The sequence below is a fragment of the Neocloeon triangulifer genome, unplaced genomic scaffold (genome assembly GCF_031216515.1).
Source record: "Neocloeon triangulifer isolate White Clay Creek 2 clone unplaced genomic scaffold, ASM3121651v1 ptg000012l, whole genome shotgun sequence".
Classification (NCBI taxonomy): domain Eukaryota; kingdom Metazoa; phylum Arthropoda; class Insecta; order Ephemeroptera; family Baetidae; genus Neocloeon; species Neocloeon triangulifer.
The window spans coordinates 156,636-180,560 of NW_026775554.1; the positions used below are offsets into that span (position 1 = coordinate 156,636).

At 41.6% G+C, this 23,925-nt stretch overlaps 5 protein-coding genes across 18 annotated transcripts; 4 read left to right on the forward strand and 1 right to left on the reverse strand.

Moving 5' to 3' along the window:
* The first annotated feature begins 924 nt into the window (after positions 1 to 924).
* Positions 925 to 3,702, forward strand: LOC132196711 (ribosome biogenesis protein NOP53). Its single transcript, XM_059619536.1, has 8 exons — positions 925 to 1,105; positions 1,176 to 1,349; positions 1,410 to 1,591; positions 1,648 to 1,800; positions 1,853 to 1,998; positions 2,919 to 3,136; positions 3,188 to 3,451; positions 3,600 to 3,702. Exons 1-8 carry the CDS (start codon positions 975 to 977, stop codon positions 3,658 to 3,660), a joined length of 1,329 nt encoding a protein of 442 aa, XP_059475519.1. The 5' UTR covers positions 925 to 974; the 3' UTR covers positions 3,661 to 3,702.
* LOC132196713 (cytochrome b5 domain-containing protein 1) lies at positions 3,191 to 6,505 on the reverse strand. 2 transcript variants are annotated; one of them, XM_059619541.1, is made up of 3 exons: positions 4,471 to 6,505; positions 4,289 to 4,408; positions 3,191 to 4,002 (listed from the first exon to the last, which is right to left on the reverse strand). In XM_059619541.1, the coding sequence occupies exons 1-3, from the start codon at positions 4,660 to 4,662 to the stop codon at positions 3,718 to 3,720; spliced, it is 597 nt and encodes a 198-aa protein (XP_059475524.1). In that variant the 5' UTR covers positions 4,663 to 6,505; the 3' UTR covers positions 3,191 to 3,717. The 2 variants fall into 2 exon arrangements, with proteins under 2 accessions (XP_059475524.1, XP_059475523.1); XM_059619540.1 differs by having other exon boundaries at positions 4,214 to 4,408.
* Positions 5,003 to 7,040, forward strand: LOC132196712 (proteasome activator complex subunit 3). Of its 2 annotated transcripts, XM_059619537.1 has the most exons (6): positions 5,004 to 5,191; positions 5,676 to 5,708; positions 5,838 to 5,983; positions 6,036 to 6,207; positions 6,263 to 6,433; positions 6,591 to 7,040. In XM_059619537.1, exons 1-6 carry the CDS (start codon positions 5,168 to 5,170, stop codon positions 6,777 to 6,779), a joined length of 735 nt encoding a protein of 244 aa, XP_059475520.1. In that variant the 5' UTR covers positions 5,004 to 5,167; the 3' UTR covers positions 6,780 to 7,040. The 2 variants fall into 2 exon arrangements, with proteins under 2 accessions (XP_059475522.1, XP_059475520.1); XM_059619539.1 differs by lacking the exon at positions 5,676 to 5,708 and having other exon boundaries at positions 5,003 to 5,191.
* Positions 7,041 to 7,159: 119 nt separating this feature from the next.
* Positions 7,160 to 10,856, forward strand: LOC132196710 (E3 ubiquitin-protein ligase synoviolin). Of its 2 annotated transcripts, none has more exons than XM_059619534.1 (12): positions 7,160 to 7,537; positions 7,618 to 7,710; positions 7,774 to 7,926; positions 7,981 to 8,029; positions 8,087 to 8,317; positions 8,374 to 8,473; positions 8,691 to 8,833; positions 9,352 to 9,681; positions 9,734 to 9,820; positions 9,869 to 10,073; positions 10,436 to 10,546; positions 10,605 to 10,856. In XM_059619534.1, exons 1-12 carry the CDS (start codon positions 7,409 to 7,411, stop codon positions 10,699 to 10,701), a joined length of 1,728 nt encoding a protein of 575 aa, XP_059475517.1. In that variant the 5' UTR covers positions 7,160 to 7,408; the 3' UTR covers positions 10,702 to 10,856. The 2 variants fall into 2 exon arrangements, with proteins under 2 accessions (XP_059475517.1, XP_059475518.1); XM_059619535.1 differs by having other exon boundaries at positions 10,439 to 10,546.
* A 210-nt stretch (positions 10,857 to 11,066) lies between these two features.
* On the forward strand, positions 11,067 to 23,483 carry LOC132197346 (6-phosphofructo-2-kinase/fructose-2,6-bisphosphatase). 11 transcript variants are annotated; one of them, XR_009441846.1, is made up of 11 exons: positions 11,067 to 11,307; positions 18,638 to 18,763; positions 19,145 to 19,305; positions 19,362 to 19,650; positions 20,115 to 20,218; positions 20,276 to 20,494; positions 21,482 to 21,716; positions 21,791 to 21,853; positions 22,310 to 22,437; positions 22,948 to 23,055; positions 23,119 to 23,483. XR_009441846.1 is itself a non-coding variant. In XM_059620584.1 (10 exons), the coding sequence occupies exons 1-10, from the start codon at positions 11,190 to 11,192 to the stop codon at positions 22,993 to 22,995; spliced, it is 1,491 nt and encodes a 496-aa protein (XP_059476567.1). In that variant the 5' UTR covers positions 11,067 to 11,189; the 3' UTR covers positions 22,996 to 23,483. The 11 variants fall into 11 exon arrangements, 9 of the variants coding, with proteins under 9 accessions (XP_059476567.1, XP_059476568.1, XP_059476569.1 ...); XR_009441845.1 differs by having other exon boundaries at positions 23,122 to 23,483; XM_059620584.1 differs by having other exon boundaries at positions 22,948 to 23,483.
* Positions 23,484 to 23,925: the final 442 nt, after the last annotated feature.

Here is a 23,925-nt window from a genome sequence, read left to right on the forward strand (position 1 = left end):
AAATTAAATAAATATATCATTTACTGTGTATAAATTATACAAAAATTCTTCAGTCACTGATAAAATAATATTTTTGTCGATTTTTGTATGAAATAAAAGATTTTTAATCAAGTTAATTCATAGAAATTATTTAAATCAATTAAATAAGGCTCGGATAATTTAGGGTCCTAGGGTACAACGGTAAAATTTGCCAAAGCACAAAATTGAATAAAATAAAAAAAGAATAATATCATAATATGAAATAAAGTAAATGCAGGAAATAAATAACAATATATTAAACGAAACCCAATTAAATTGAATCAAAAATTTTAGTTAAATGAATTGATAATTTAAACTATATTAATGAAGAACATAGAAATTAAAACAAAACTTTACACTCAATGCTATTAAATAAAATTACCTTAAATTACATTTAATAAACATGGAAATAAATGAATTTAATTTAACGAAAAAGAAAATAATATTATAATAATAATTGAAAAATACAATGAAATAAATAAGGTAATAAATAAAAAGAAACAATACAACTGTGTTAAATTAAACTAAAGTGATAATAGTGATATACAAATTAAATCGAAATGCAGTGAAATACACTTACAAAAATATGATGGAAATTGTATTAAAATGAACTGAATTAAAAGTAATTTTGTTCGCAATTCGCATGATTATGCTTTTTTGCATTTGCCTGGATTCGCTCATTCACTTTGGTAACTTTTCGTACGGCCGCTTGGAGCAGCACCGTCGCCACATGGGCCATGTGTTTACGTTTGATGGTGCTTGAAAGGAGAGTAGATAAGAGGAGGCACCGAATTTCAACAGCTGGAAGTGACCTCATTGAAGAAAAAGCGTTGTGACGTCACTTCTGGTATTGATGTTAAGCCCTGATCGCATCCACCCTCGCAATATCATCGCCAAACTCTTTTCTTTTTGGACTTTTCGATCCAGCAAGGCAAGGCAAGGCAAAAGACACAAGCATGGCCGCAAAAGTGAGTTCGGCGCGGAAGAAACGCGTGTCGAAGAAGAGCAAGAGTTCGTGGCGCAGCAAGTCGGACGTGCAGGATGTCGAGGACTTCCTCGAGGCGCAGCGCACCGAGCAGATCCAGGGGTGCGTCCCCGCCCTGAGTGAGACCTGAGACCCTTTTTATTCTGACACGTGTGTTTGTTTTTCTCTTCAGGGGTCCGGTGTCGAGCAAGCCGGACGCGCAGCTCTTCACGATCGACACCAAGGCCAGGAAGATCAGGGACGTGGCCGCGTACCTGAGCAGGAAGGACAGGGCGCGCCAGAAGCCCCTGCGCTGCTTCGCGGCCCTCGAGAACGACTCGGCCGTCCAGGACCCGGTCATCAAAAGGTTCCATCTCGATCTTACCCTTGCGGGTTTATGATAAATTGACCCTGATTTTCTGCTCAGGAACAAGGTGCGGCTGCCTGGCGAGGGTAAGGGCATCGCCAGGGTGCGCCGTCTGCAGAACACGGCCAAGCGGCTCAAGAAGGAGGCGCAGTCGCTGGAGGACTCGGCTGCCTACTCGGCCAACAAGCCCCTCGGAAGGGACCTCGCAGCTCCCGCCGCCCTCGACGTCTGGGGCGACGAATGCAAGTCCTTCAAATACCTTCCAAAGGTGAAATTTAAAATTGAATTTCGATTGCAGATGGATCGGTGAAGCTGCCGATTGACGAGCAGTGGTTGGCGCCCAAGACGCTGGTGCACACCATCGAGAATGTGCACAAGAAGGTGGGCGTCAGGTCGCGCTTCTCCAGGGTCAGGAACTCGAAACTGCCGGCCATCGAAGCCCCCCACCCTGGTAAACAAATCCGCAGTTTTCTTAGTGCAGGTCTGTGAAATTCGGATTGCAGGCGAATCGTACAACCCTTCGCTGGAGGACCATCAGGACTTGCTGCAGCAGGTCGTCCATCATGAGACGGCGCTGCTCAAGAAGGAGAAGCACCTCGAAAGGGTCACCACCAAGATGTTCTGCAAAAGGAGCCAGATCCCCACAGAAGTACGCTAAAGCTGTTCAATGATTTATTGATTTGAGGTGTCAATTCTTGTTTGCGACTTTTAATAACTGGTGGTCGATGTCAAGATTAGCTTGATAATTATTTAAGTTTTCTCTTAAGTCGGATTGTTTTTGAAATTCATATGATTTCTATAGTTTCATTTTGCAAAGTCTCGACAGCAAACTTCAGACTAAATACTGGACATGATGTCCTGCAGCACCACCTAAATTGTTTTAACATCGTAAAAGAGCCAGCAACATGCAAACTTTGTAGATTAGAAAAGCAAGACAAGGAGCACCTCTTTAGGTGCCCTAAACTCAAAGAAGATCTAGACGCGATACCTGACCATTGGAGCAGGATAGAAAAAGAAGCCCACTTGTATTGGATAGCTAGAAAGAAGAATGACTTAACAATCACCACTTCGGCATAAGAAGAAAAAAAAAAAAAGTTTCATTTTGCTTCATTAATTTTCACTTTATTAGTTTATACAGTTTCATTTCTATCAATTTTTATTTTTTGATTTCCTTCATCAATAATTTGAAATTTTTTTGATTTTTTTTTAAGTTACTTTAATTTTATTCCATTTCATTTTCATTGGTTTAATTGATTCTTGTCAAATTTAATTTAATTTCCTTAAAATTCATTTAATAGTGGTTTCTTTTAATTTTTATTCATTTTAATCTTTTTCATTTACTTAACTTTCATCAAATTTTTGTATTTAATTTCAACTTAATTTGTAAATTGTTTCATTTTAATGTAATTTAATTTAGATCTTTTTTATGTAGTTGATATTTTTGATTTATTTAATTTTGATTTACGCTATTTTAATTTATTTGCATTGCTTTTGTTTCTTAAATTAGAAGTTGTGAATTGTTTTATTGTCCTTTTTTAAAGTACGACTAAATTTGTGAACGGATTGCAGGAGGAGAAGTTGAAGGAGTTGGCGCAGGGTCTGCCTGTGCCTGGAGAGGAGGTGGTGGACGACGAGGTGTTCGACTCGGAGTACAAAGCGCTCAACCCGCCGGTGATCAACAAAAAGAAGACCCTGCAGAAGCGCAAGCGGCTGCAGACGGCCAGGGAGGACCAACTGCGCCGGTTCTCCGAAAAGATGGAGAAGAAGAAAATTTCTGACATTGACAGGTGCGTACGTGTTTCGATTTGAACCTTAAAAATCTGACTTTGGTTTTGCAGACTGAAGAAGGTGGAGGAGGAGATGCGGGCAGAGACGGAGGAGATGGCGCGCAACAAGGTCCTCAAGTTGCAGGCGCTGGCCAAGAAGGAGTTGCAGCCCAAGAAGATGGCCAACTACAACTTTGAGGCGGCCGAGCTCGACTTTAACCTGCCCAAGGACATCAAGGGCAACGTCCGCCAACTTAAGGCCGAGGGCAGCATCCTCGCTGACCGCTTCAAAAGCATGCAAAAGAGGAATGTCATTGAGACCCGTGTCAGACAAAAGTAAGAAATTAATTATTGTTAAAAAAAGAAACTAGTCACAGAAAATTAAGACGGGTTATTCATTTTTAATTTATGGAAATTTTTCTAAAAGAAAGTCATTTTGAACTTGCTGATTTCTTTGGAAAAAACTAAACTTGTCAACTTTCAGGGTGAAGAGGAAATTCCGACCCAAGAGATTCGTCAAGGCCTCCCACAAGATTGACCCCTGATTTATTTTTTTATTGTAATTAAATGCATCGGTTAGTTTCGAACTGGCTGGGTTTTTTTCACTGAATGTCACAACAGAGGTCAAGGTCAGGGTCCAGTTGCAGAGGCAGAGGCGGTGTCAGAGTGTCCCTGTACACCAGGAGAATGGAGGGGGTGTGCAGGTCGACGGGCAAGCAGAGACGCTCAAAAAGGTCGCTCTCGTCGATGATGCCGTTTTCCTCCAGGATCTTGTCAGGGTCCAGCTCCTGGCCACTCAGGCTACAGATCCACGCGTACCCTGACACAATCAGGCCCAGGGCCTCGTACCGCCGTTTGATCTCCTCGCAGGTGTCTTCGGCGCAGCACTGGAAATTATTCACAAAATTTTTGCAAGCAATTACAAAAAAAAATCATTCAAAAGAAGAAATGGGCATATTTTTGATAAACAACAAAGCCTATTTTCTTAATTTATGTATGTTAGTGCTTAATAATGCGCGTCACAAGGATCTAGGCTAAAATTCTAATTCAATTTTTTATTTTTAATTATTAATTCTAGTTATTTAAATTAAAAATTACGTCAATATTAGTGGTTTTGCCAGTGAGGGTGTTGATGATACGGATTGTCCTCTGTTTTTTGGTGACTTGACCGACCTGAAGTCGCTCATCCCGCCACCAGACGGGTTCCATGGTGTCGTCCAACACGTGGGGAGGCACGCCGTGCAGATCGAACGGCAGCCGCTGTCCGCTTGCCACGTCTGTGTACCTCAAGAACTATTTGAAAAATGAAAAAGGGGGGCGTATCGCAGGAATAAGGAAAAAAATCAATCGGACACCTCTTGGGTGTGAGGGTCGAACCAGTGGCTGACATCCTGGCCGGCGAATCTGAGGATCGGTCTCATCTCCTCGGCGTCCGGCCCCACCGCGTGCACCAGCGGGGTCACGTCCAGCACCCTGCCGAAGACCACCAGCCAAAGGTCGCTCGACCGGCTGTGCTCCGCCACCTCTTTCTCCATGAAGAATTTCATTTTAAATTACAATTGGAACTAAAGATAACTTTTAAGAACAAATCGCAACAATTGGAAATAATGGAAGGCAATGTCTGTTGACGCCTTTGTTGCTTATTGAATTTGCAGGCAGAGTGATTTTTGCCGCCTTTTGGGTTTCCCGCCTTTTTTATTCAAACCAGAATCTGATTTTTTGTCATTTAACAAACGTCTTAATTTCTATATAAATTTAAGGATATTTGTTTTAAGAAGCTTAATAATTAAATTTAGTATTATTTTAGCAAAGAAAAAGCGTTTCGCCAAACGAATGAAGGTTTTAGTTTTCGGTGCTGGTTGTTTTGATTCGAGTTCCTTCCCTCCCCTCGTGGGCACGTTTGCGCCAGGTTTGCGCACGTTTTTCGGACGGGGAGGAGTGAAAATCTGATCTGTCGTTGAAGAAGTGTCTCTCGCAGGGCGACGCACTCGACCGACTGCTTTTTGTGATTCTATCTCAGAGTTTAGTAAACTAAGGAAGCGAACCCTTGCGATGGCCGACTCAGACGCGAAAAAGGTATAATTTGCTCGCCAAGGTCGGCCCTGAAAACTGGCAGACAGACCGAGTCTCTCGATCTCCTCGCACGTTTCGCTTTGTTTTTGCTCGCGTTTCGGACTCGCTTGCCGCGGACACGCGTCCCTCGTCGACCACAATCGGACGGGACGTGACCTCTGAGGTCCCTTGCGGTCATCCGAGTGCGGAATGAGCAAAATTTGAGGGGAATGCGAGCGAAAAAGGAGTTTTTCGGATGGTAAACAAAGCGCCCCGGCACGATCGTTGCTCTCGTTTCGAGGCAACGGCGCAATTCGAATGCAAGTGCGCGTTTCGAAACGATTCTTTTCAAAGTGCCACTTCGCTTGTTGATTAGCAAAACAATCACGCAAAACGCGGCCAAAAGTTTGACGCACTGCAAAATACTAAAAATATCGTCCATCTTTTTCCTCTCCCAGAGATTTTCAAAATTTCACCCGAATTAAACTTTTGACGAATTTAATTTCAGGTTCTGGAATACAAAGAGCGCGTCAAGAAACAGGTACTGATCCATTTCTTATCTTTGATTTGGCCTCACGGATCTTCTGGGAATGAAAAAAATTCATAGTCATTTTTGAAATAGATTTAAATAAAGATATTTTTCTGAATTGTCTTTTGTTCTTGATTGAAGGCCGAGGAGCTCGTGCTGAAGGAGTTTCCTCGGAAAATCGTGGTCTTGGATGAGCTTTTGAAGACGAGCGACTTCAACAGGAAGAACCTGGAGGAGGTGCACGAATCGCTCAATATTCCTGTCCCAGAACCGGTCCAGCTAAACAGGTTTTAAATTTTCACACCAAAATAAATTTTTTTCTAAATTATTTTGCCGCAGCCACTCTGAGCCCGTGAACAAGCGGTGGAAGGCTGACTCGAAGCTGGAAGAAATCACGGGCACCAAGGTGATGGCCCTGACCAACGGGGCCGTGCCCTGCAACAAGCACCTCTGCAACCTGGTCTTCCAGGTCAAGCCGCACGTCCGGCAGCTCGTCGAGGATTCCAATGTGGTTCGTCCTACTCAGGATTTACCTCCATTTTGTTACTTAAACGGCCAAATTGCAGCTGAAGATGTGGGTGTCGTTCCTGATTCCAAAGATTGAAGACGGAAACAACTTTGGCGTGTCCATCCAGGAGGACACCCTGGCCGAAATCCAGTCTGTAGAGTCTGAGGCCGCTGCCTTCTATGACCAGATTTCCCGCTACTTTCTCACCAGGGGCAAAATCGTCTCAAAGGTGCGGCAAATTCATCTAATAAACAATTTGATTAAAATATCTAGCAGGAAAGATTGTTCGAAAGTCAGACAAATCAAATCCGTCATTTTTTCTTTAGAATTTTCCAAGTTAAGAGTAAAAGCTAATATTTTGACATAATATTTATTTTTTAATTTAGGTGGCCAAATACCCGCACATTGAGGACTACCGTCGGGCGGTGGAGGAGCTGGACGAGAAGGAGTACTTGAGTCTGATGCTGGTGCTGTGCGAGGTGCGCAACAGGTACTCGACCCTGCACGACATTGTGACAAAGAACCTGGAGAAGATCAAGCGGCCGCGCTCATCCAACACCGAGTCGCTCTACTAGACGGACGGACAGTCGGACGACCGCGTCCGCACGCAAATGTGATCGCAGCGCCCTTTGAGCGCTTTAATTCCTTTGAGAAAGACGCATTATTTTTTATTACTCACATCTCCACTCACCCCCAGAAGAAGCGGCAGCAGAAAAGCAGGACCCTGGCTGGCCATCTCTCATGTTTTTGTTTGTATTTGTGCGAGGGATTGTTTCGCGGTTGGCCCCCCACCACGCCAACTCAATAAATTACCAATTCTCATAAAACAATCCTCATTTTAATAGTTTTTTTTACATCCAAAAGGTGAATTCTTTCGGATCGCAACGCCTTGGTGCGCGAATTTGAATCGGCGGCAGTGTTGTGGTCACGTGACGTGTGCGAGCCAATGAGCGCGCACCACCTCAAGGGGGAGGGGCGTGTCCGGCTGGCTGCCATGTATGCACCCTTCGTCGCGAATTCGGCGAATTTTTTTATTGTTCTGCTGTTTTGAAAACAACCGACTGGTCGAAGGTCGACTCTTCCGTTTGCCCGCACCCTGTCCAAGGACGCAGAATGGTGGTGCCCTAAGATGGTGGGCGGCTGAAGCGAGTTTCTAAAGCACGCAGAGTTCGAATTCGCGCGGAGCAAAAAAGATCCAAGTAAGATGAGGGCCGCGGGCGTCACCCTGCTGAGCATCACCCTGACGGCGGCCGTCATCGGCAACGCCTTCTACCAAAAGAAGCAGTTCTACCCCTCGGTGGTCTACATCACCAAGTCCAACCCCTGCATGGCCGTGAGTAGTGCCGCGAATTCTGCACAGTCATCCCCCAAAAATGTATGACGAACAAACTCTAAAAACCTTTGCCTTTTCAGGTCATGTACATCCAGGCCTTCGTCATGGTCATCCTCATGGGCAAGCTGATGCGCAAGGTCTTCTTCGGCCAGCTCAGGGCGGCCGAGTTTGAGGTTTGATATTAATTTGAAAATGAAGAGTTGGAAATTTACATACTTTTTTTCTAATTTCGGCAGCACCTGATGGAAAGGTCGTGGTACGCGGTGACTGAGACCTGCCTAGCCTTCACGGTCTTCAGGGACGACTTCAGCCCCAAGTTTGTGGCGCTGTTCACGGTGCTGCTCTTCCTCAAGTCCTTCCACTGGCTTGCCGAGGACAGAGTCGACTTTGTTAGTCAAATTCGAATGGAAATGAACTTTTATAAATTGGAATGGCGATTTCAGATGGAAAGGAGTCCGGTCATTTCGTGGCTGTTCCACATCCGAGTCATCTGTGAGTTGTTTTGTCTCTTGGCAAGGGTGTGTGAGAATGAGCTGGGGGTTGTTTCAGCCCTTCTGAGTGTGCTGGGGTACCTGGACTACCTGTTCGTCGGTCACGCGTACCAGTCGACGGTGACCAAGGGGGCGTCGGTGCAGCTGGTGTTTGGCTTTGAGTACGCCATCCTGCTCACCATCATCTGCAACATCGGCATCAAGTACGTGCTACACGCCGTTGACCTGCAGAGTGACAACCCATGGGAAAACAAGGCCGTCTTTCTGCTCTACACTGAGCTCGCCATGGGTGCGTCCCCACCCCTAGCGCAAAACACTTCTTTTTAAACTTGTTCGACTCGGCAGGTTTCGTCAAGGTTGTGCTCTACGTCACCTTTGTTGCCATCATGGTGCGCATCTACACGCTGCCCCTGTTTGCCTTCAGACCCATGTACTACACCATGAGGTCAGTCTCTTCCGAATGTTACATTTCAATCAATTTGAATGACTTCTTGTATTTGTTGGTTACTTGGTTTTTAAAGTAATGCATCTATTCTTCAAGAGTTAAAAGGTCAACAGTAATTTCAAGGATAAGTCAAGATCAATATTTAATGCAAATGATAAATATATATAAAATTCCTCTCAAGCAATGTTTAAAATGAAATGTTCATTGATTCCCGTAGGGCCTTCAACAAGGCGTTCAACGACGTAATCCTGTCCAGAAGGGCCATCAGGAACATGAACACCCTGTATCCTGACGCCACTCCTGAGGAACTGTCTGCTGCGGACAACGTCTGCATCATTTGCAGGGAGGAAATGGTCACTGGTGAGGAAAGCACTTTTGTTATAAATCTTGCAGAGGAATTTATTTTTGGGAATGAAGTTTTAAAACTAGTTGGTTTTTGGCATCAAGAAATTAGAGGAACTAGCTTTTTTATCTTTTTCCTTGAAAAGGTCTGAAATTTGGATTCTCAGTTTATAAAAAAGGAATGGTCATTCAAAAGAGTTATACATTTTAGCTCATTATTATAACGTTTTTTCTATTATTGTAATTTTCCTATAGTTAAAATGAACATTATCAACAAAATCTTATAATCAATCAATTCTCAACTAATTTAACAAAAAATTAAATTTACATCGGTATATTAGCTTATTTTTATTTAAAAATATTCCATTATTACCAGTTAAAAGTTAAAATTATATATATAGTAATAATAAATTAAAATAGATATCTTACACACTAGTATTTTATAATAGTTTATAAATTAATACGTACAAAAAATTAATCAGGTCTCATAATGTGACTGTTTTGAATTTTGAAGCAAAACTAATGGAAAATTTCAGCGTCCAAAAAGCTGCCGTGCAACCACATCTTCCACACGTCGTGTCTGCGCTCGTGGTTCCAGCGGCAGCAGACGTGTCCGACGTGCCGCCTCAACATCCTGCAGACGCCCCCAGTCGCCCCCCACCAGCAGCAACAGCAGCAGGCCAACAACAATGCGGCGGCCGCGCCACCCCCGGGGGCCCCTGCCGCCGCTCCCGGCGCGCTGCCCCCGCCGATGAACCCCTTCGTGATGATGGCCGCGGCGGCGGCCGCCGCCGGAAACAACATGTGGCCGCCCCCGCCCTTCCCGGTGCCGCCCCCACCCCAGCAGCAGCCCCCACCCACCGCAGGTACGCAATCGACCTTTCTTTTCACCTGAGATTGAATTTTTTTTCCGCACAGGCCCGAGCACAAGCCAGGCGGCCGGTGGCCAAGCCCCCTCGGCCGGCAACCCGCTGATGTACCTCCGCTTCCCCATGCTGCCCTTCAGTGAGTACCTTTGCCCCACTTTTCCAGCTGACCTGATTTTGCTTGCAGTGGTGCCGCCCCCGGTGCCCCCGCGCGACCTCGGCGGGTTGAGCGAAGAGGAGTTGAGGCGGCTCGAGGGCGTGACCAGAGAGGCCGTCGAGGCGCGCATCCACGCCCTGCGCCAGGTCGCCCTCCTCCTCGACTGCGCCTCCCTCATGGCTACTCAGGTTGCCGCTGCCACGCCCCCAAACTACCCTCCTACCGCCCCCGCAAGGTTGGTTCCATCAAAAATCTTGATTTTTTTTTTTTTGTGAAAATAGTTGAATAATAATTCTGATTTGGCTTTCAATTTGATAAAAATTTTAAGAATCGTATCTTAATTTACTTTTCCACACCTCCGAGATATATTATTGCAAATTAAAAAGAATATTTAAATTTAAATGTTTTTTTTTTTCATAAATTTAAACTTCTGAAATGGAACAAATTTATATTGCAGATTTGGCTTTCATTCCCTTGCAATTGAAGCCAAAAGAAGTGATTGATTGAAATGTTTTGAAGCCATTTCTCGGTTGTGAAATTTCCATGTGCGAAAATCAATTGTCAGTCTTATGCAATAATCGTTTGGTACAATTTCAGCAGCCCGGCTAGTGGAGAGGCAAGCGCCCCCGAGGCCGAGCAGACTGAAGCCGCCCCTGCCACCCCCGCAACTCCCACTTCTCCTCCCAGCACGTCAGCGGACCAAACCACGTACGTTCTCTCCTCACTTGAAGGATATGAAAAATAATTTTATTTTCTTGGTGCGCAGGTCGAGTGCGACGGAGCCGAGTTCGGAGCAAGAGGAGGTGCGGAGGCGGCGGCTGCAGCGTTTTTCGGCGCCCCCGGACGCCAACGACTCCAACTGAATGTCTGTGATCTTCGATTTTTGTCTATTTCCTCGGGTGTAATTGAAACAACGTTCCAAGTCAAAGTGGGGGACAAAGCTGTTCTTATCTAAGAGTGTTCTGCAAATTACGTTTTGTTGTGCGATATTAATAAAACCTGACTTGATTCGCACGCGTGTCCGTCATTTTAATTGCGTTTCTCTGATAAGCAACTTAAATTAAAGAGCAATCGATTGAACGATTCTCTTCATGTCCCAAAAGTTTTGAAAGAATTCGCACTTCAGCGGCCGTTTTGCGTCGGGACCAATGAGGGCGCGGGTGCGGCCGGAGGCGGGCGCTGATTGGCCGGCCGGCGCGACTCGTTTCGTGCGAATCTCGCGCAGCAGCACCTGAGGTCGGTCGGTCGGCCCAGTCGAGACTCAGACACGGCAGGTCCGTGTCCGCAGTGATCGGTGCGTCTGTCGTCGGACGGACACGGAGGATCGGTCGGTCGCTCACGGACGCAGTCGATGCTGCAGGTGGCGCCGCCGCAGGTCATGGCGCCGGAGAACAGGAGGAACGGCGCGGCGCCGCACGCTAACGGCGCCGCCGACATCACCATCCAGACCAAACCCTTCCCCGTCAGGGGTGAGTACGAATCCGGCTCAGGGTCTCGCACCCTTCCCAGGGCAGAGCGCAAAAGGGTCTCGTCGGCCGTACCGCCGAACATCGATCCAACCCCCTCCCACCCCCCGATCGAATTCATCCCCCGCAGATTTGGGATTACCAAAAAATCCGGTTTCCGGATTCCCAAAAGTGACGAAATTCGTCCCTAAATTTCGAGGAAAAAGCAATTTTCCTGGAAGCAATTTCTTCTTGTTAAATTCTTTTTCCTTGAAAGAGAAAAAATCCTCGTGTATTTTTTTTTTACGAGCGAGGCTTCCCTTTTCAAGAGTGACACACGTTGCAATGGCGATCGCGGTCGCGTAATTAGAAAAGAATTATTTTTCAGTGCGGGTCTTCGAGCCCAAGGCCAAGCGTCCATCTCTGATTAATCAAGACTTGGTCGGATCAACCGCAAATAAACCAGGTCGATTCCTCCACAAATAATTATTAAATTCGAAAATTATTCATTTCTAATCGTAAATAATTTATGCAAAAATTGCAAATATTTTTGGTAACGATACAAAAATAAATATATTTATTCTGTTTTAAATTATTTGTTAGTTAAAAAAAATTACAAAAATATATTTTTTCTCAGGTTTGTTAAATTTTTTATATATTTATTCTGAATAATTATGTTATTTGGTGGATTTTTTTTGCATCAAAGCGATTTTCTGATAAAATTGATCGCGCCCTCTGAGAAGAGGAAATTAATGTTAAGACAGAATTTAATTTTTATTTTTAATTTTTAACTCATGTTGGTTTTTGCGTTGTTTTATTTTTGACGAAGCAATTTTTTAGTTTTGCTCAATCATTGAAGCTCCTTTAAATACCAAAAAACCACAAATGTTTAAAAAAAATTCAATATAAGCTAATTATTTTCTTGTTGAAGGTGCCAAAATTTGGTTAGCCTTATTTTATTGCAAAGGAGCAAAATGAAATTGTGCTTTCCTCGCAGTCGATTTCGGATGTGCACGTGAAAGGGGTGTGCGTAATTAAGTGCAGAGCGCGTGCAACACACACACGTGCTTTTTGCATAATAAGTGGGTTTGGCCGCGCTCGGGGATCAAAAGATAGCAAATCTTAACGATTTTGGTTCTTACTTTGTTTGTCGCGCGCGATCCGAACTCAAACAATCGCCTCTGACGTCAAGTTTGTTCAAATAAAACAAAAAATAGTGAAAATATTTAGTCACACCATCCAAAAATGTGTCACCAAAACTCATCTTAATCGGCGTTTATGTTACGTAAATCAATTTTCAAGCAAATCAAAGTTATTTTTACGGTTGATGAAAAGCAATAGTGACGTTATTTTTGCTTTTTAATTAATAATAAAATAATTCAAAGAGAGACAAAAATGCAGAAATTTTAAAAGCACAAACGTGATATTGAGCAGAAAAATTGTAAATTTTCTAGATTGTTCTTTATTAAGAGCCGATAAAAATTTAATTTAATTTTGTAACTTTTTAGTAAACAAATGTTTTTAAATTAATAAATATTTCATCTTTTGATTTTGTTTTCTCAAATCAATTCAGTTTACACGCAGAACTTGTGAATCTGAAAATAAAGTGTAATTTAATGTTTTGATTTTTTCCATATAAGAAATAATGCGACAAATAAGGGAGGCGCGTATAACTGCTCGAGCGCGGCGCAAATAAATCGCAGGTGTTTGTTTTCAATTATTTATTTTTCCTACGCGGCCGTGATTGCCAAGGTCGCTCAACAGCACAAGGAAAATCGCATATATTCTTTTATTTGAAACTCATTTGAGTACAACTTCAACTTAACTTAAAAAATTTTACAAAACAATTTTCAATGTGGTGCGCGACAAAATAAATTCAAAGTCTTTCACTTCATTTTTGAATAGTCATTAATACTAAGGATGCGATTTTTGCACTCGGCCAGGTGGTACTGGGTGCATTTCTCACCGCATAGCAAACACACGCAGGAATCACTTTCATCGAAGCACTGCTGTCGCTCGGAACTATTGCTACAGATTTGGTTGTGAAAACCGTGCATGGCATATCGACAAAAAACATGGCGTTTATCAAATAAGGGTTGTTTCCATACATCATTTCTCATTGCCGGTGTGACATTAAAGTTAACATTAAATCTAATGTCATGTTCAGAATTATAACTCTCAAGGAACTTTAAATAATTTTCAGTCTCCGGGAGATCGTATTTTTCTTTTAAGTCATTTACAAATAATTTCTCGTCAACTAGTTTGTACACATAGGTGTTCTTGTTATATTTCGAAACTCCCATAACTTTCTTAAAATAGCGAGATTTCACTTTTTCTAATTTTTCAAAATCACTCTCTCTTAAATATTGCCAGATCACTTCAATGCCGTAAGAGGCCATCGGAGCAAATTTCAAATCAAACAATTTTTTCGCACAATCAATAGACAATTTTCGCAAATCTCCGTACATATTCATTGCAGTAAGTGCTTTTTCATTTCTCTGTTCTATATGTTCAGTGAAATCTCTACCTGACCTCTGGAAATAAATTCCTAAATATGGGAAACTTCTAACATATTCAATTTCATGGCCATCGATAACAAGGAAAATCGCATAAAGTTAAAAAAAAAATCGATGCAGCCAAACGAAAAAAAAGCGAGATGAAAAAATGGATCACATTGAGGGACGTACGCGCGAGAAGTGGGGATTGGGGTGACCTTGCCGCGTGCGCAAGGCCAAGGTCGAATCTAATCAAATAAACTCCAAATCAGAGCGAATTGCATAACTTTTCTTTTCTATTTTTCACAATGAATCGTTTGTCGTATTTTTTGGCATTCAAGTATTATTTCTTCTCGTCAAAAAGGTCTTTTTATTTATTTATTCAAAAACGTATAAAAAGTAGAGATTGCTGCGTAAATTTTAGTTACTTTGTCCATTTGAAACAAAAACTTTATAGTAATTGCGCTTGAGTGTTAAAAATTTAATTGAATAAAAACATGCAAATTTAAAATACATAAAATGAATAAAATTTTGTGATTTTTCTGAGCGTTGAAGCGTTTTTTTTTTTTTTTTTTTTTTAATAATTTGCTGCTCAAATAAGTTTATAGGTTTAAAAACTGAAAACTAAGAGTGAATCTTCAAAAATTATCCAGGTTAAAATAATTACAAAGGTAAAAAAAATGCGTTTATCTGAAAATTTCAAATTTAAACTTAAAAAAAATTAGTTAAATTTGGTATTTTTGTCAAAAGTGGCAAGTATTAAAGTTTCTTCTTTGTCTGTGTTAAAAGTCGGTAAAGTGAGTCGAGCAGCAAAACAAAGTGCGTTGGGATCGCGCGTTGGTGCGGCGCCGATCTGGGAGTTGGCGATGGGCCGAGTTTGCGGCGGCCAAGGTCGAGAGCGAGTCGCGGCCGCCGCGTGCTCTTCACGTGAACCTACGCCACGCCCCCTCAACAATTTTTGCAATTCAACTGCGACGAAAATCTCTTTTTGCTTTTTCAAAACCAAAATTTAACTGAAGAGGAAGAAATTTTTTTTTTAACAAGAAAAAAGGCGACTGCGCGAATTTAATTGCATTTGATTGGCTGCGGTTTTGGTCTGCGGGGCAAAAGTAACGGAAGAGGTCGTTTGTTTGTTTGGTCGGTCTTTGGCCTGCAGTCGCGTGATCAACGCCATGGACGACGAGCGCAATCCGTGGCTTCGCAGAATCAGCAACGTCGGCCACGGTAATTTCATTTTCCATTGAATCAATTTAATTTCTACTATTTTGCTCGAATTCCTTTCGTCGTGCCGAGCTTTTGTGCTTTTTTCGGAAAACTGCTGGCATTTAAAACGAGAGCCAAGTCAATTAAAATGAAAAGTTAGGCAGGCCAGGCCGGACCTCCTCTGTCGAGGAATAAGTGAAGCGCGTGCAAGTTAGACTCGCCCGTTCCACACCGATGCCTCGCCGACGGCATAACCCCCAGTCATCTTCCACGTTTCTTTAAATAGACGGAAAACAATCTTCAATGAATTTGGCTGATTGCGATTAAATCTTTTTTATAGAGAAAATTTTTGGTATTTTTTAATTAAAACGCAAGGCACAATTTCTAAAACGTGTTATTTATGCCAAGCTAGAATGCCTAGAATTATTTTGCAATTTAATTTGACCAAATAACTTGATTATGATCATGTCAATTTTTTATTCTGTTTAAATTTATATTCATTTCAATCCGGAGGAATTTGTATAAATTTTTTTAATTAAAAAACTTTTTGATCTCTTTAATGTAATCATTCAAAAAATTTAATTTCCTGTAGATCATTCAAAGCTTTCCTGTCATATCTAAACAGAATTTAGCTCTACAAGAGAGATTTAAATTTTCAAGTTAAATAAAATTAACTTGTCGTGAGATTGTTGCGGTTTATTATCAAGGAGCTCGTGAAATCTACACTGAAATTATGACTTCTCAACCTTTTACGCTTTTACCATAAGATCAAGATGTATATTTTTTATGTTGATCAGTGGCGGCAATAAGGGTGTTGGGGGCGAAAGGTTCCACGGGCCCCGGCCTCAGCCTGCATTAAAAAAAAAATCGGAAAAATTTTCAAGCAATTTTATGCTTTCTTCTTTGCACACAATTTCTACTTCCTTTTTCAAAATTCTTAGAAGTTTCTCCAATGACCTTTGAGCGTTATTTTTCTTTAATGATTGCTTCAAACTTTTATGATGTTGGGGCAATAGACCTGGACTTTGAAAATCCGTTTTTCTGGGTGAGTTGATTTTATTCAATTATTCGTTGATTTTTGTATACAATTTATTCGGTTCGCTGTGTTTTCCAATGTAAATTAAAAAATCTCAGAGATGCGTTTTCAAATTTTGTTTCCGAAATTCAGGTTTATCTTTGACTTTTTATTGTTGATTTAAAATATTTTAGTCCTCACTTCAACGATTTCAAAAATCTCAGTCCTGAAGAACACAGAGTCGTGGATTTCAAAAATTCCAGACCAGAAAAACGCATCTCAGGGATGCGTTTTTAAATTTTGTTTCCGAAATTCAGGTTTATCTTTGTGCTATAGCGTTAAGGAAAATCAAGGCGATTTCTTGCTTGTTTATAATTTATCTTCTTTGTTTTTAAATCGGCAATTTTTTTCCAAACCTGGTAGCACAAACTTTTTCATTGACATTTCGTCTAAATAGTCCCCTATGATTAGAAACTAAAACAAAAAAGTGTGTGCTATCATGTTAGGAGAAACAGCACAAGATAAATTCAAGGTTGAAATAGCAATATCAATCTTGAATAAATTTAGATTCTCCTAAACATGATAGCACAAACTTTTTTATTAAGTTTAGAGTAAATAAAGGACTATATAGACCTGAAGAGCTGAACTTTGTTATTAAAAATCGTGTGCTATCACGTTTTGGAGGGGTTTCTGGGTCGCTAGTGTGCTTTTGCGATCTCTTTTTTATAGCAAAATCAGCAGTTTTCCCAAAATCATGATAGCACACACTTAATTTTGAAAATGGCGAAATTTTCGTTTAGAGAAATAGACGTGAAATGAACAATTTCTATAAAAAAAATGTGCTATAGCGTTAAAGACAATCTAGGCGATTGCTTGCTCGTTTATAATTTATCTTCTTTGTTTTTAAATCGGTAATTCTTTTCCATTCCAAACCCGGTAGCACAAACTTTTTCATTGACATTTTTAGAACTTTTCTTCTAAATAATCCCCTATGATTAAAAACTATAACACTTAGTCCTCACTTCTGTAAAGAGTCAACGATTTCAAAAATCTCAGTCCTGAAGAACATTGAGTCGTGGATTTCAAAAATCCCAGACTAGAAAAACGCATCTCAGAGATGCGTTTTTAAATTTTGTTTCCGAAATTCAGGTTAACATTTGACTTTTTATTGTTGATTTAAATGTGAGCGAATGAGCCATAGAAAGAAATAAAACAAACACTTGAGTTGCTTCATTGAGACCCATGGGCTTGGAAATTCGAGCCGCCGATGCAAATAACAAAAGTGTCGTCATCAAAACAACTTTCATTGAAGGACGAAGTTTCATTTCATCCGTCAAGTTATGTGAACACGTTGCTTTTATTGCTCTTCATTGAGAGGCAAAATTGAGTCTCTGTGTGGAGGAGAGAAAATTTAACTTCAGAAATTTTGCAGAATGAAGTTTTATTAAGTATTCACAAGTAATAATTGTCTTAATTATGAAATTATGTTTCAGTAAATTGGGAAGCGGTTCTGATGGTTTTGGCTTGAAAAGTAGATTATTATTAATTAATTTTAAAAGTTAAATATTCATTGACATGGAAAAATTTTCCTTTCAAATAATCATCAAGTTAGGCTCTCGTTTTTATATTCATCAAAAATTAGTAGAAGCGAAACCAAGTCTCGATTCGATTTCGGAAAAGGAACGCACTCATTCGCATGTTGGCATCGGACACCTAAATTGAAAGATGATAATTTCAGAGGAGAGGGGGTTGGCGAACGCGGGTCGGGGAGGGAGGGAGGGGGTCCGCGTCGCCGCCTTTCTTGCTCTCGGTGTCAGTCGCGACTCGCCACCCGCGCGCACGTATAAACAAACAAACTCGCGTTCGCTGCATTGTTGGAGGCGTCGATTGTTGGGCCGGCCGCCGACGACATGTTGCGCAGAAACTCGCAGTTCCAGCGGAAGGTCTCCGTGCGCATCGGTGAGAGCAAAAGAAACCATTAATAATAATTATTATTCGCCCAAACCTGCTTCATTCAAACTAGATTTTGTCCTTTTCGATCTCGAGACGCGCGGAGGAATCAAAAGATAAAAAGCTTATCTTTGGTTTGGCGAAAGGTGCGGCTGCGACCTCTGCCAAGGTGAGGCCGCCGGGGGCGCCACCGATCGACCCGTGGCGCCGCGCCAACTATTCCTTAACCCCGCCGCAACGACACCGGCCGTCGACCCCGACCCACTTCCGACCAAAATATTATTTAGCGCTCGTTTCGACTCTTCAAATAAATTCATCCGATTCATTAAGCAAAGGCGCTCTTTCGACGCTTTCTTTTAAAAGTTTAAAAAGTTGATTTCTTTTTTATAAATATATATTCATGCATTTCTTCAAAATATTTGTAATAAATTTTTATATTTAAATATTTGCAAACAAGAATTTTATAGAAAATTGTCTGTTTTTGTTTTAATAATAATTCCATTATCAGAAAAAATCCAGTTTTATTTGTGTCAGAGTGTTTTTGACAGCGGCGGTTGGAATTGAAATTGAAACGGCTGCACTTTGCGTTGAGCATAACAATGGGCGCTCTGCATAATGCACTGGTCGCAGCTAATTTTAGAATTATCATTGCTTCGAATCAAAGTGAGAAAGTGTTGGTTTTGTTTTGCAGGCGAGCGGGCCAACTACGTGAACAGCCCGCACGTGATCGCGATGGTGGGGCTGCCGGCCAGGGGCAAAACCTACATCTCCAAGAAGCTGTCGCGCTACCTCAACTGGATCGGCATCAACACCAAAGGTACGCCTGCACCTCCCCAAAAGGGCAAACCTTCGAATCCGCTCACCTTCAAAATCATTCCCTTTGTTCTTGTCACAGTTAACTTAATGGAAATCGCTCTTCAATGCCTTGATTTGTAGAGGATGAAACCACATTAAAAAAACTAATATTTAAGACCATAAGGATCATTTTGATAATAAAAAATTGAAGCACGACGCATAATTTTTTTTTATAAACACGCATTTTAAATTATACTGGCTTGCTTATGTAAAATTTTCACAAAAAATCATTCGATCCCATTTTAAGTTTTTGGCTAATTAAGAACCAAAGACAATTTTTTTAAAAAAATTAAGTTTCAATTATGATCTTAATATTTCGTTAGTAAAGTTAAATTTTGTTTAGTTTTCAACTTGGGCGAGTACCGGCGACACGCGACGAGCGCGTACAAGAGCCACGAGTTTTTCCGTCCGGACAACAAAGAGGCGATGGCGATCCGGACGCAGTGCGCCCTGGACGCCCTCAATGACGTGTGCGCGTGGCTCGAGAACGGCGGCGAGGTCGCGGTCAGTCTCCACAAGTTTCTTCTTCTTAATCAAAATTTGAAAGATTCAAATTTCAGGTTTTCGACGCGACCAACTCGACGCGCGACCGGCGCCAGCTCATCCACAACATCGTGGTGGAGAAAATGGGCTTCAAGTTGTTCTTCGTCGAGTCGGTGTGCGACGACCCGACCCTGATCGAGCAGAACATCATGGAGGTCAAGGTCAGCAGCCCCGACTACCGCAACATGAACGCCGAGGCGGTGCTCAACGACTTCCTGCTGCGCATCGAGCACTACAAGGAAAAGTACGAGCCCCTCGAGGAGGCGCTCGAGGCCGACCTCAGCTTCATGAAGATCTACAACACAGGTTTGCAACCCCTACTTTCAGTCCTTCCAAAGCAATTTCTTTCAGCTATGGATAGTGCTGTTGAAGACAATTCCAACGATTTGTCACAAGGACTATTTTAAACTAAAATTTTTAGTAGTCTTCGGCCGCCCTACACTTCTATCAATTCTGTTCTGAAAGTATAGAAACACTTTTTTGAACCCATATTCCAAATAGATCTAGCAAAATCAATTTCAAAAATATGTGACAAGACAAAAGACCCAATTTGAGCTCAAATCGACGTAGAAATGCTAACTTTAAACAAAAAGCAGTCGCCGTATTAACAATAATGGCCGCCAAACGTAATTCATCGGTATCTATGCTAATTTTGATTGGAAATTTGATATCCGCACATTGTTAGAATCGTCTTGAAATAATGAATCAGAATCTTCGTAAAGACCAATGAAATGTTTAACCCCTTTAATATAAAAATGAATTTATTGCAGGTGAGAAGGTGGTGGTGCACAAGCACGAGGGCCACATCCAGAGCAGGATTGTCTACTACCTGATGAACATCCACATCGTGCCCAGGACCATCTACCTGACCAGGGTCAGTCCTTTTCTCGCGGTTTATATCTTTCCTGACTAATATAATTATGCTGCTTAGCACGGGGAGAGCGAGCAGAACCTGGAGGGCCGTATCGGCGGAGACTCGGACCTGTCTGCGCGCGGCCGGCAGTACGCCAACGCCCTGTCGCAGTTCATCTGCTCGCAGAACATCCCCCACCTGCGCGTGTGGACCTCGTGGCTCAAGCGCACCATCCAGACCGTGGCTGGCATCCCCGCGCCCCAGGAACGCTGGAAAGCCCTCAACGAAATTGACGCTGTCAGTTCTTTGTATATTTAATTTCATTCCAATCAAAATTATGCAAGTTTTTTATTCCAATTGCAATTTTAGAAATTTACCTATTATTGTGGAATTTCTCAATTTTGATTCCGCAATTGCAAAGACAATTTCAGTGATGTGTCACAAAGATGATTCAGAGTCTAAATGCACTACCATTTTTCAAAGTTAAAATTTGGAGAGTTTTCAATTTTTCCCCAAAGAAAAGGTTAAATCGTCTTAGAAATGTCCTCCGGGTTTGATGAATTTTAAATTGTAATTGACATCTTTAAAGCCAAAAGTTGGATTTCTTTACATAAAAGTTAGTTAAAAAATATAATTTGGGGCACAAAAATTTGGAAAAGAAAAAACTTTCCTTGACAAACGGTAACAGTAGTTGATACTAAAAAATTGCATATCTTGGGGTCTATTTGAAAAAAAGTACGCATGTGATATGGGTGATTTTATTTATTTTCTGACGATACATTTAGAATTTTTTTTTAAATTTCTTAAAATAATGTGGCAAAATGTGAATGTTTTTGTTTTTTATTTATTATAAGTTTTGAGATGCTGTTCTGAATTTTAAATATGTTGTTTCTTCAGTTTAGGACTACATTAGTATTTTTTTTTTTTTTGCCAAATTGAAAGTTTTTGTTAGAATGTTTTTGTATGTGAGACCTTGAGACCTTTGACTTTGAAATTATTTGACCTCTCAGTTGAAGAAGCGGTTAAAAAAAATTGGTTTTAGTTGCATTTCTGTATCTCAAATAGAACTCAATTCAGTTTTAAAGTAAAAACTTTATTTGCGTTTTCCAGGAAAGTTTTTGATTTTTCAGTTTTTCCCCTCAATATCAATCCATCAAATTTTCACCTAGTTTTTTTAAGCAATCCATGACCTGTGCATTAACTTGAAAGGTGTCAATATGCGAGAGTGGAAGGGCCCTTTAAGGCTGTTTGTCTAATTTGTACGAATGTTTGTGATTTGAACAGGGCATCTGCGAGGAGATGACGTACGAGGAGATCGCGCTCAAGTACCCTGAGGACTTTGCGGCGCGCGACCAGAACAAGTTCACGTACCGGTACCCGCGGGGCGAGAGCTACGAGGACCTGGTGGCGCGGCTCGAGCCGGTCATCATGGAGCTCGAGCGGCAGGGCAACGTGCTTGTGGTCAGCCACCAGGCCGTCATCCGCTGCCTGCTCGCCTACTTCACCGACAAGTCCTCCGGTCAGTCCCCAATACTTAAGCAAAATTTCACAAAAAGCTGACCAAACAGAGAAAGCAAAGCGAATCTTTTGCAGAACTCGACCGGCGCAACGGAAACTGCAACCAGGATGATCACGAAGGCGTGCCCGACGCGCTCGGTACTTTTCAAACTCGATCCCCTCTGCCTTGACCCCCATTGACCCCGAAAAGCATGGAAAAGTGGATTTCAACAGCATTTTGAGTCTTCCTTAAATTGTCACAATTTATGCAAAAATGACAATTGAAAAACTGCGGCCTCAAAACTTGAATTTGTTTTATAAATGCTTTTCTAATTTTATTGCATTCAATTATGCAGATGCTTTTTGAATTAGAATTAGAACAGATTTTTAATTCATTAAATTATCAATTGACAGCTTTTTGAAATATATGTCATTTAACGAAAAAAGTCTCTTGAAATCCACTTAAATTTTTTGGTTGAGCTTTTGTTTGTGTTTTGGGCCTCGTGTCATCATCCTGGGCGCCGGATTGCTGCTTTCCTTGTCTCTGTTGACGCGCGTGACTAATTCCTCGCCCGCCAAGGTTTTCGTAAATAATTATAACGTTTTTTATTTCAGACGAGCTGCCGTACCTGGAGGTGCCGCTGCACACGGTCATCAAGTTGACGCCGGTGGCGTACGGCTGCCGCATGGAATTGGTCAAGCTGCCCATCGAGGCCGTCGACACGCACCGCCCCAAGCCCCAGGTACTTGACCCTTTGACCTGACCCTGCTGTCAATCGGCGCTGCGCATGCTTTTCAAATTCATTAATTCTTCATTGGGCTTCTCGGTTTCGTCCATCACTCGTTCCATCGCTTCAGCCTCGGCGTTTTTCAACAAAAATAAAAATGCGCGCTTTTAAAGGAACCGAACATTCAAAAATTCCGATTCCAAATTACTGCAGAATTTGATAGACTTTTGCAAGGCAAATCTGAAGTTGCCCAAAAAATGACTTTTGGATGAAAATTGACAGAGTTGCCCTCATTTTGGTCCTGGTGGCCTCAATTACACAAATTTTTGGTCTGATACGGCCCTTGTTACGTATCATTGGAATTGACTTTTCGAAATGTGTCAGACAAAGACTTTAAAATTTGGTTTAAAATGAATCAAAATTCAAGAAAACATGTTGAAAATCGCTGCGGACTCATTTGTGAAACATCGTCTGAGGAGGCAGAGAGAATTGTATGTCTGAAGTCTGGTTTTTTGGTTTCGGCAGGTCCCAGGCACCTTAGACGAAAAGTTCAAGGTGAAAGGCGCGGCCTGAGGCGCGGGTTTGTGGTGGCAAAGAAATAAGAGCTTTTGTTTAGAGTTTGATTTGAAAATGGTTTGGCCCGCTTTGCTTGATCGCTTTGCTCGGACACGCCGAGACTGACCCGTGTGCTTTCAGCAGGGCTGGACCCAGCAGGACTAAGCCGCAGTGCCAAACCATCAGAGACATTCGCCTCCACCGAGAGTGACAATAATATTTAAGTTAAGCAGCTGCTGAGATGGACACCCGACCTTGCTACTGTGATATAATTAATTGAGATTGTGAACCTAAGTTGGATAGTTCCAGTGGCGGCAGGATCGCTCTTCTTCTCTCACACACACTCCTGGATTTTATTCTGTTTTTATTTGTTGAAACGAAGAGAAATATGAATTGACGACGTTTTGAAAACTTCAGATTTTTCGGACCCATGATTGTCTTTGTTAAGTGGACACGTCGTTTTGTTATCGTAAAAGCGAAAATAAACCAAATATCAATTCGCATTATCAATGATTTTCTTATTCACATTTAACCTCCAACTTGATCAACAATTACTTCGGCATGATTTGATTTTTATCTTAATCTCGTTTTAATTGTTAGAACGCCAGAGCTGTCAAGATTGCATGGGCCGTGCTAAAAAAGTCTTTTTTTTCAAGAGAAATATTTACAAATCTTGAGAACAGAGATTTTTATATGCAATCAATATAATAAAAATTTCCTGTTACAATTGCATTTTGTAATAATTCATGTAAATTCAAACTACCTCTCTGCAGACTCTTTTGACAACCATTTTATGAAAAATCAAATTGAAGAAAGGGAACTGCAGCATAAAACCTTTTCTTCACGAACAAAATGTAATTTACGGCTCAGATTAATAGATTTATTCACACCTTTTCATTTCGCGGCAAATTACAAACAATGAAAACTTTTACATAAATTAAAGTTAAA

Excerpts from the sequence above, each read along its gene's own strand:
- LOC132196711 (XM_059619536.1), top strand. The coding sequence starts at position 975 with ATGGCCGCAAAAGTGAGTTCGGCGCGGAAGAAACGCGTGTCGAAGAAG. Across the intron at positions 1,106-1,175 it reads CGCACCGAGCAGATCCAGGG|GGGTCCGGTGTCGAGCAAGC; the intron begins GTGCGTCCCCGC and ends TTTTCTCTTCAG. Across the intron at positions 3,452-3,599 it reads GAGACCCGTGTCAGACAAAA|GGTGAAGAGGAAATTCCGAC; the intron begins GTAAGAAATTAA and ends GTCAACTTTCAG.
- LOC132196713 (XM_059619540.1), bottom strand. The coding sequence starts at position 4,662 with ATGAAATTCTTCATGGAGAAAGAGGTGGCGGAGCACAGCCGGTCGAGC. Across the intron at positions 4,409-4,470 it reads TCGACCCTCACACCCAAGAG|TTCTTGAGGTACACAGACGT; the intron begins GTGTCCGATTGA and ends TTTTTCAAATAG. Across the intron at positions 4,003-4,213 it reads GCAAAACCACTAATATTGAC|TGCTGCGCCGAAGACACCTG; the intron begins GTAATTTTTAAT and ends AATAATTTCCAG.
- LOC132196712 (XM_059619537.1), top strand. The coding sequence starts at position 5,168 with ATGGCCGACTCAGACGCGAAAAAG. Across the intron at positions 5,192-5,675 it reads CCGACTCAGACGCGAAAAAG|GTTCTGGAATACAAAGAGCG; the intron begins GTATAATTTGCT and ends ATTTAATTTCAG. Across the intron at positions 6,434-6,590 it reads GGGGCAAAATCGTCTCAAAG|GTGGCCAAATACCCGCACAT; the intron begins GTGCGGCAAATT and ends TTTTTAATTTAG.
- LOC132196710 (XM_059619534.1), top strand. The coding sequence starts at position 7,409 with ATGAGGGCCGCGGGCGTCACCCTGCTGAGCATCACCCTGACGGCGGCC. Across the intron at positions 8,318-8,373 it reads CTACACTGAGCTCGCCATGG|GTTTCGTCAAGGTTGTGCTC; the intron begins GTGCGTCCCCAC and ends TCGACTCGGCAG. Across the intron at positions 10,074-10,435 it reads CCTCCTACCGCCCCCGCAAG|CAGCCCGGCTAGTGGAGAGG; the intron begins GTTGGTTCCATC and ends GTACAATTTCAG.
- LOC132197346 (XM_059620584.1), top strand. The coding sequence starts at position 11,190 with ATGCTGCAGGTGGCGCCGCCGCAGGTCATGGCGCCGGAGAACAGGAGG. Across the intron at positions 20,219-20,275 it reads GGACCATCTACCTGACCAGG|CACGGGGAGAGCGAGCAGAA; the intron begins GTCAGTCCTTTT and ends TATGCTGCTTAG. Across the intron at positions 20,495-21,481 it reads CCCTCAACGAAATTGACGCT|GGCATCTGCGAGGAGATGAC; the intron begins GTCAGTTCTTTG and ends TGATTTGAACAG.